We start from the raw sequence: 10,829 nt of genomic DNA, 5'->3' as shown, positions 1-10,829 counted from the left end.
TTTTGATCTTCATTATATCGATTAACTACGAATAGCTTTAGGCCAACCGTTTTTATTGTAGCTAGTTAAATCTCAAAGCAATGCCACCTTTATACTGTAATAAGATTTTTACTTGCTGGAATGAAATCAAATTTACAAAAAAATAAAGTTTATTTTACAAATGCATTAATATTTTTGTAATAAATAGTACGAACTTCGATAAGGATTACAGATACGTTTCGATGTAAAGCATTTTCAATCATTAATAAATTAATGAACTTCCTCTCTTGCACGGTCTTCAAATGCTTAGATAATATTAGCACTCTTAATTCAGAGCGATTTGTATTTAACGATCACTTATATTTTTAAAGAAAATTTCCATACTTCTTGTTTTGATCGAAGCGATTGTTTTATTTTTCTATTCTTCTGCTTACTAAACTTACTCTTATTCGATATATCCTATTTAAATATGTAGACTGTTGTTGAAGATATTCACTTTTAATCAAACTATGATAAATTACATTTTTCTGTTTTTATTAAATATTTGTTTTTTCATTTTATTTAAGTTATCTATTATTAATTTAAATTAATTTTTTCAGTTAAATATTATCTTATAGATCGGGTAACTTATTTACGATTCTTTTTTTTTTATATTTTTGAAAGACGAATTTGTTGAATAACGCTTAATAAGGAAACTCTCTCGATTGCTAATCGAGAGAATTTCCTTATTAAGCGCTTCAACAAACGCTTCGGAGTTCGAACTACGCTTCAAAGTTCGAATGCGTGCGAAATGAAAAATGTAGGCTAGTTGAAGAGTAAAATAAGCTTCTGAACAAAAAATATAATCTCAAATTTACAATAATGTGTTAAAATTCACAAATGTTATAATTAAATCATACATCTACACATTTGTTAAGTAACGACAGCTTTAAAAACACGTAAAAACTTTCTGTTCAACCTAATATAACCTTTACTTTATTAATCATGGAATCCGAGAAGTGTGTGGAAGCAATGAAGTCTAACTATTAACAGGAAGGCCTGAAAATGGAAGTTATTGCGAATCATGAAAGCGGTAATCTACCTATCTGGCGGCCATGTCTAAGATGCTTAATTCGACTTTCATTTTATATTATTTACGTATTTTATTTATTGTTTTCGTGTTTTTATTATTAGGAAATTAAACTGTTATTTTACCTTAAATTATGTGTATTTTAAGTTTATCGAAATGGGTATTGTTTACGGTATGGGAATAAATGAATTTTCTTTCCATTATTTGTAATGAGAAAAATTTCTTCGAACTTCGAACGATTCGGAATGAATTTAATCCTGGAATGAATTAAATTCGAAGTACGAGGCACCACTGTATAATTTTCTACCTCTAAAATTTCTATAAAAAGAAATTAGTTTAGTAATGAGGAGAAAAATCATGCTTGTCTATATAATTCATAACATTATTATATAGTATATTTAAATATTTTTCTTCTGACAGTTTCATTGTTACGATTCGGCTTCTGTTTTGTCTTTCAACAGGGAATTATCGTTTAGACCAGTGTTTCTCAACGGGGGCAATATCGCCCCCATGTGGGCGTTTTTCCATGTTGAGGGGGCGATTAGTAACAATTTATATTTTGGGGGCGAAAAACAATTTTCTGGGCGATATACAGTAGTAAAACATTATATTAAGAATAATTAGATATTTTATTTGTTATATCGTACAATAATTAAACAAATAACATTATATTAGTCACTAGTCTATTCAATGCAGTATGTATGAATTTGGCGTTAGCCTTGGCCCTCGGCATCGGAATTTTGAAATGAAGGGGGCGATAGTACGTAATGGTTTTATTGAAGGGGCGACGATTCGTTAGAGGTTGAAAAACACTGATTTAAACAATATTTGTTGTCAAATAATATATTAGAGAAAGATTATCGTATAATTTTATATACTCGTATGACTATCATTATCATGATATTGTCTCGAATATTTTTATAGTTTTGTTTGTAAGTTGTAAGTTGTCTGTTCTGTAGGCACTAAGCTTTTTCATCTCATTATTAAATATATCCGGGTCAACTCGCTCATGAAAATATCTAAGGCGACCCGGGCCCACAGAACACCAGTCTATTATCTTGAAACATAACTTAACATTGAAAAAGAAATATCCAAGACAGATTGTCTTGGATATCTTTTTCATTGTTCGCTGCCAATTGATTGAAGTAATTAAAATTTAGAAATTTACAGTAAATTTTCTTCTGTATATAAAGAATAAGTTAGCCTATACATATTATTAGCAATTTTTCCCCGATAGCTCTGTATATGAAATATCCAGCAATCAATCTAAGAACCGTAATTAAAATCAATCAATTATAACTATTATTTATATCGTTTGTAGTTGCTTGATACATGGCTTACAACATAAATTGTTTGAAACTTTTTTATTTGTATATTTTATTATAACTTAACGTAACAGCCTACAAATGAATCTTGTATAGTATTTGCATCAAAATCTACATTATATCATTATAATTTTTGGATTTGTCGTCTAAAGAATGTAAATCTGGCTATTATGAATGATTAAAAGGAAAAATTCCAACTCGGTCCGCATCTAATTTGTTCAATACAGTCAAATATATTCAAATTGAATTGCGTGTTAAATTATAAAAAAAAAATGTTAAATAAACAATAAAATAGAAATTTTGATAGCGCATGTTGAATATTTACTCTGCGATAATCATCATTTCCACTCATTTCATCTACTAATGTTAAAGGAATTATTAACATAAGTTAATTTAGAGGATAATAGAGCTAGTCGACAAATTTTTTTTAATACATAAACTGGAAACAATATTTTCTCAGAATATATCGTTATTTTTATGGCGTTGTGCACAGAAATTTCGTGAAAGTTATTCGAGTTAGAATTTTGACATTCTCATCTAAAAGACACGGAAATTAAATATATAATCATTAGACTAATCTAATCTTCACGTTAATCTTTTCATTTGGTGTTCCTCAATAGGTTATAGAATATATTTTTGAAAATATATATTTTGCTAATATGCAAATACTATTAAAATCTGAGAGGAATATCAAATACAATATATTACTTCTTATTCCTGTTTCAACTTTTAATATCTTAATATTTATGGTTACAATAATAGCATGTACTGTACTATTTTTATTATAAATTGTATAAGTAAAAATGAAATTAGTTAAAAAAATTATAGAAATTTCTAATTAAAAGCACTTTTACTCAAATAAATAGTTTTTTGGTTAATTATAATATAAATTGCATTCATTGGTTTAATATGATTAGTTTATAAACACACGGCTAAGTCGTACTGTAGATTAATTGGATCGAAATTGCTCAAATTACAACAATATTGTTAAGTTCATTACGACACATTTGTCGACAGGGAATATCGGGAATCATATCGATCATTTTACTTCTAGTCCTGAGTGAGGCCAAAGTGTCTTCAAGCTTTGAGTCTTTTTTCCTCTAAAATGCGCAATAATTGAAGGAATAATTATTTCATTCACACAAATTATAGACATATTCTCATATTTTATATTAGGAAAATAAGTCTTAACAAAATAAATTAAATATAGTACTATAATTGAAATTACAACGAATCTATTAGAAATTATTAGTTCCCCAGTGGGTTTATTGATTGTAACCAAATCTCAGTACTAAAAATAGATCTAGAGTTACTTGCGACTAGTAGCCTATATAATTTAAAAATATTTGATTTATAATTCCAGGAATTAATTTAAAAAGTAAAATACAATTTTTATGATATGATAAAATTCAAATTGTCTTATAAACCATGGTTAATCGTGTATTTTAAAAAGAATATAACTTCGGATAATTTTAAATGTTTAATAAAATATAAAATCGTAAAGCCTTTCGTATTGATATATTCGAGTAAAATTCAAATTTTTTTTTTCTTATAAACACGGTGAAATTCGCTTAGAGAATTGGCTGTCCTTTTCGTATATAACAACCCATTCTTCATTTCGCTACTAGGAATAAAAGAGATTTACGATTTTCAAATACGATGTTACAACGATTCGATATTTACCCAACATTATTCATCGATTTTTCATAAACAAAATAAATCATAAAAGAAGTGTCGCCTTAATAGCAACACAAGTTAATGTATCATGTTTCGTAATTCTAAATGCAATATACATACGTTCTATTTTAGTTTCAAAAATTCAATTTATTTAAGTTGTTTTCCAGCTGAAAATAAATTCCTTTCGGAAACATTCTAAATATTTGAAAAAGGAAAGATTAAATCAGATACCAAACAAAAATTTCAATCAGACTCTGATGTAACGACAAAGCCAGTAATCGATCGACAGGAGGGGAAAAAATCACTTTATTTGTCAGTGAAGGCTTTTAACGGAACTGACGTAAGCGATAGAACCGCTCACAACGTAAACAGAATCCGAATAATAATGTAAATGTCTTGTAGCCGAGAGTGAATTCACGTGATCGGCGTCACGATCTATAAAAGCCATATTGTCGTTTATAAAACGTAATGTTCTTTACGCTACAAACGTTCGATTGGTTCCCATAACGTTATATTAAACTTTATATGTCGTACGAGCAATTAATTTTTTGTGACTTTAACAACGTGCGAACAATCATATTTTCCTCTCACAACTTTAAGTTTTACTCCCGGAACATCTTGTAGACGACCGCAGCGTACTAATACTACACTGTGCTCTTGTAAATTGTGTCCTTCTCCGGGTATATAAGCTAGCATTTCTTTTTTATTAGACAGACGGACCAGAACGCACTTCCTGTTTGCAGAATTCGGTTTCTTAGGTTTTTTAATGACCAATCTCACCACCACTCCTTTCATCTGAGGTCGGCCATCCAGAGGCCTTTTTTTCCTAATTTTCTTAATTTTCGGTCCTCTATCGTGTATGTCTTGCAATGTTAACTTCGTGCGGATCTGTTGATCAAATAGTTTATTAACTGGACTTATAGGAGGCAAGCGAGGAGGCGAAAATAAATTTATAGATTTCTCTATGATAGAATATCGTGGTTGTTGTAGAGTCGAAAAATGAGAATGAATTCCTATAAAAAAAAGAAGGGAAAAAATTAGGTTTTTCGTGATTTTTACGAGAACATAAAATAATTAATAAAACAACTTAATTTTTTTATGAAAATGTGGAATTATTAAATTATTCTAAAAAGAAAAATATATCTTACTAAAATCTTAAAATAAGTATTGAAATTATAGATCAAATTTTAAAAATATTTCTCCACCCGTCTTAAATGATTTTAATAACTGTATGGATAATGCAATTCCTATGTAACCGTTAGCCAAACATTACTTATGTATTAACGTCAATAATACTGTATAATTTTCTACCTCTAAAATTTCTATAAAAAAGATTAATACTTTATATTATGTTGTTTGGCAACGTTAAAATATAATAAAACATTTGTTTTTTTCTAAAACCAATGTACTGTACCAAAAAAATGTATAAAAGTCAAATCTGTCGCTATTTATTATTAAATATACGATAAAAGCCTAAGTACATTCTAATTATAAAAATAACTTTTAAAAATCAATTTCATTTTTAAGAATTATTTCTAGAGTTTAGAAATAATTCTTAAAAATGAAATTGATTCAAACACAAGAAAATATAAAAATCGATAAAATTTACATGTATATAAACGTTAGCCTAAATAAACCGATAATGATTGATAAAATTGCCCCATGCCGACACGTAATATATAAATCGATATTTATAGGGATAATTTTCGTGAGAATTATCACAAAATTAAATTCAACAGTAATAATTATGCGCAAAAACACCAATAGTCCAATATAAAAAGTGTAAAACAAAAATTTCAAGAAATAAATTTAGAAAATTAGGCAGCCCTTTTAATATCGTTAGCTATTTTTTGAAAATTTAACAAAATGTAATCACATTTTAAATAGAAACACGCGGATATATTCTGAAAGAAATGAATATACTATTATAATTATAAATCGGCTTACACCATATAAGAATTATAACAGGATATTAATATCAATATATATATGTAAATAATGTTACATACTTAAACATTTATAAACTAAACATGCTAATGATAATATCCAAAATTAAATAGAGAATAATGCTCTATTTAATTCTAAATATTAATATCGAGTATTTAAACATTTTAAAGATTTAATTAAGTAATAAATATACAAAACTTGTATAACCGATTAATTGTATAAGTTATTTAACAATTACAGATCAGTTATAAAATATATATCAATATTTCAAAATTCTGAAATTAATACTTTTACTTCTTTTAATAATCATATTTATGTATTAAACATTTTAAAAATAGGATAAAACGAAAAGCAGTTATAAATTTTATTTTCAATAGTAGCTAAAAAGTTTATCATTCTGAGTGACCTTAAACAATAAAATAACTTCATTTTAATTTGTATTTTTATTACAGTACTAAAATGAATTTATATTATTATCTCTTTCAAACGAGGAAACGGAATATAAAAAACGAAATCATCTAACGATAGTTATCTAACGCCCCTTTTGACTAAAAAAACAAGCAATTGGCCGGGAGACCAAAGAGAACGCTTGAATAATACAAGAGCCAGGTCACCTTCTGAAATATTGATGCGGTTAACAATCACCGGCTCGTCATTGGTCTTTCATTCTCGACCAACCGCCAATCCACACACTCCTTGCACGCTCGTTTAACGCTTCACACATCTCGATACATTTGATAATTGCAAATGTCCGATATTTTATAAATAACAGTAACGAACCATTTACATCCGTCGTCTACATTGTTTTTGGTACTAAACGCAAAGAGCTTGACTAAATTATAGACATATAGATAATTACAAATATATATATTTGTATCTAGAAGATATTTTTTAAATGTATAATAGACCGCAAAAAAAAACATATATATTTTTATTTACGGTTATTCAATTTTAGAATCAACTACTCATATCAGGTTTTTGTAAACTATAAATTAAAACTTTCTTAATATTTAAAATAATTAAGCAAAATAATCGAAAATAAAGAAGTTATCGAAATTTTTTTATTTATGAAATAAAAATAGGCCTACATAAACTTTTAAAATATACATGAACGTAATTCGATTTCGGACTTTGCATGGAGGAAATGCAATTCATTTTTATAGCCATTATCTAGGCAACTATAAGCGATATTAATCTAAACTTGGCGTCGTCGTCTTCAGACGTGATACATTTCCTAGACTGAAATAATCGATTTGAAAACACCAGTTCTAAATAATTCCATTAAAAAAATCGTAATTATCATATTTTCTGTATGATAATGTGTGACACGGATCGTATTTCTACTAGAAAAACCTAGTGTCAAATTGAGTTCAAAAGGATTCGGCCATTTTATTAAAGTTTACTTCAATTCTCGGACAACTCTAGTTTCAAAACATATGATTAAAGTTATAAAATAAATAACTTAGCATCCACACTGGAACAGATCACAAAAATGGAATCATCCAACATTTTTATTCCTTAGTTTTTCCAAACCATTTTAATAACCTTATTTTAATTATTTTCATTTGATTCTAGTTTAATATTATCTAATCTTTAATTTAAAGGTTTATCTCGTGGTCACACTCAAATTTATCCAATTCCCCGTTTATTCAAAGGATTCGAAGTAGATTTTATTTCACAATTTATAAACTCGAATATATTGTTGCAGATGAGATTTAGTACAAAAAAAATCAGATTAAAAAGTTAATTATTTATTATATTGTTAATTATTAACGTATTCTATCTATACTGTATAAGTTAATAATTGACTTAATAATAACTTAGATATTTTTCGTATCGCTAATGTATCGTAATAAAATACACGAATAATTTATAAAATTTGAATATAAGAACTTTATCATTACGTTAAAATTATTTTCATCTCTATACCCAAAAAGAATTTTTGTTTCTAGTTCTACAACTGAAAGTTTTCGTTTTTTTTTTTCTTTTTTAAATAATTCGACTTACAGTATGTAGTCAGACTATACGATGCGTTTAAACTATTTGCTTTATGCTATATATTTTCATTTGATCGAACGTTTTGTAATTTTCTAGAATATCCCAAGAGAGTGATGTAAGTTCCCTTTATTGATATTTTGAATTTCGCATTAAAAGTAACTTATTATTATTAATACCTCAAATATCAAACGAACAGCCCGATTCCTTTTAGGGCTATTAAGGTTAAATAATATTAAGTAACTTGGCAGATGTAGGCAGATAGGCGACCATTTTCTGCCATTTAGGTTAGATATTTGAAGTAATTATCGAGTGGTTTTATTAATTATATATATTAATATTACTAACATTAAAGAATAAATTTTTACATTTATTTTATTCAAAAAACTAAAATGTACTCTACAGACTTAAAACATGTCGACATAAATTAAACTTTAAATTTTAAAATGTGGATATAAAAGTCTATTTACATCCTATAACGATTAAAATTCTATTAAACAGTAAACAAGAAAGCAGCAAAGGTGTAAATCATTCGAAAAGAAAATTAATGACTCTAATAAAATTCCATAAAATGATTACAGATTCCATATTACAGTTAGCAAAAGGTCCCTTCATAAGTTAACGATTAACTTCCTGGAAAGGGAAAGCCAAAAGTGCGTGGGAATGATCGCAGATGATTCCGACCTCGCACCGGACTGCAGTCACAAAAGTCAGTTGCACGCAATCTAGACGCAATTCTATCATGTTTAATAAATAAGCGTTGTGGCATTCTTTGTTGTGTGTTGTTATGACTCCATTGTCCTCGCTCGCGACACTAATTAACGGCAGCACAGAAAAGAGAAATGCGTTACGAAAATTCAAGAGCGCGTACGTAATTAATTAGATCGACACGCCATCGTGACCGGAAAAATCAATAATACGGTAGAAAAAATTTTACGTTTATTTGTTCCTCGGGGTAAAAAAATCTATTCCATAATATTGCCAGTACTACGCGATTATTTTAAGTAACAATTAATTTTAAAAATTGAATATATAATTATTACGACTATTAAAAATTAAAATTGTGTTAATTTTTTGATAAATGTATCTTTCTTACAACAATAAATACGTCATAACAATGTTTATATATACACCGTTAAACGATAGCTCTTTCTCTAAATGATTCCTGTGTTAGATAGCAATCTGCAAATATACGATTTCTCCATTAATTATAAATAACAATGGATTATTACTAGGACATGTTCATCTATAAAAAAATCGACAAATAACTTCATCCATTTTATACTCGATTTCTCTTGGGATATTCCAAGAACAAGAGAATAAATGGATTACATGGGTTATTTATGTTGAAACATGCATTAGTTTTCCATGAAAATTTTTAGTCTTCTTATATTTTTAACTGTAAAAGTTGAGCAAGTTGAATAAAATATATATCGAATCATTATTATTTATATTCATTCAGCTCAAACAGGAAACAAAGACAAAACTTTGAAAGGTAAAACATAATTTTGTATAATGAATGAGCTTCATTTGATAAATAATGCAATAAAGAAATATCTTTCATAAAATAAATAACAGATAGAGAAATCCAAATTGTTTCGCTGATTGTATGTAGTACTGTATACAATACTACATTCATCAATTAATGAGCGTACCAAAAACTCTTGTCATTCGAATAATTTAAAAAGGGATTAACTATTGCATATCAAATTTGAATTAAAGTTTAGTTTCAAGTGAAAATACTTATGATTATTAAAATCCTATCAATTTGTTTAACTCTTAACCAATTTCTTAATTTGAAATAAACGTAAAGCTTACCATTTTTCATATTCATTAAATGTGGTTTAACAGAAACGGTCAATCTTCTTAAAATTCCAAAAAGAGACATTTTATTCTAGAAAAAATATTAAACAAACTTATAAAAAAGATATTTTGAAATATACTTGTATAATAAAATAAATTTACAGTACAAATTATTTAAAATAAGCTATATCTGATGATTTTTATTACAAGCAAAAATATTATCATATCTGTCTAACTATTAGTTCACAGTCATTAGATAAAGATGAATTGTACAATTTGAAAATAATTTCTATATAAATAACTATTTGTAAAATAATGTAATAACACAAAAATTAAAATAAGATTCATTTTATATATTGCATTTTTTTTATGTAATCGGTAATTTTTTTACGTTTGTTTTATGTGATTATGACAACACGTCACGTGGCGATCTGCCGAGATGAAAATGACTCCCGAGAGTATTTTCTAAGGGATCTGGGCCCTATTTAGGTGTTACAAATGTGAAGACAACTCTAAAACCACGTGGCCAGCCGTTGGCGAGGCGCGAACCCACGACTCTACCAGTGTTCACTGGTGTTATCCCACTCGTCCACTGGTTTGCAGCAATTTTTTTTTCTTTTTTTTGGATAAAATGAAGACATAAGTCCTCTACAAAAACGCAATCGGAAATAAAGCTTTTGAAATAAATTTTATCATCTTAAAATAATAATAATATTGTGAGAACACAGATGGTACCACACAACATTTAAATTTCTTAACCTTATGATACAAAAAAAATTCCATTATAATAATTAAATTATAAGAAAACATAATATCATAAATTGGTATTTACATTTGTAATAGTTTTACAAGCAAAACCTTAATATATTTCAATAAATAAAAGTATTTATTTACTTTATTTTAAATAAATTTTTTGTTAAAATTTGAAACAATTACTTTACAAATTACAAAAATAAAAATCACTAGGGTATAATAAAGATGTTACATCACAAACGGAAAATCTGAAGATTATTTTTGCCATCAGAGAAATATCT

The 10,829-nt window shown here is 27.2% G+C and overlaps 1 protein-coding gene across 6 annotated transcripts in view; it reads right to left on the bottom strand.

Annotated features, from left to right (window-relative positions):
- Positions 1–3,128: 3,128 nt before the first annotated feature.
- The window catches only part of LOC111628691 (40S ribosomal protein S12, mitochondrial-like), a 29,240-nt gene continuing 21,539 nt past the window's right edge, over positions 3,129–10,829 (bottom strand). For 4 of the 6 annotated variants that reach the window (XM_023372547.1, XM_023372532.1, XM_023372555.1 and 1 more), the window contains exons 2-3: positions 9,811–9,886; positions 3,129–5,063 (exon numbers count right to left, since the gene is read on the bottom strand). In XM_023372547.1, coding sequence (XP_023228315.1) covers positions 4,591–5,063; positions 9,811–9,880 — 543 coding nt within the window. In that variant the 5' untranslated portion in view covers positions 9,881–9,886 and the 3' untranslated portion in view covers positions 3,129–4,590. The remainder of the gene's footprint in view (positions 5,064–9,810; positions 9,887–10,829) is intronic. The other 2 variants (XM_023372537.1, XM_023372542.1) reach the window with 1 other exon arrangement.

Source organism: Centruroides sculpturatus, unplaced genomic scaffold (genome assembly GCF_000671375.1).
Source record: "Centruroides sculpturatus isolate CEXI.00-Female unplaced genomic scaffold, Cexi_2.0 scaffold34, whole genome shotgun sequence".
Classification (NCBI taxonomy): domain Eukaryota; kingdom Metazoa; phylum Arthropoda; class Arachnida; order Scorpiones; family Buthidae; genus Centruroides; species Centruroides sculpturatus.
Note: the sequence above shows the minus strand (reverse complement) of the source record. Positions and strands in the feature narration are given on the sequence as shown.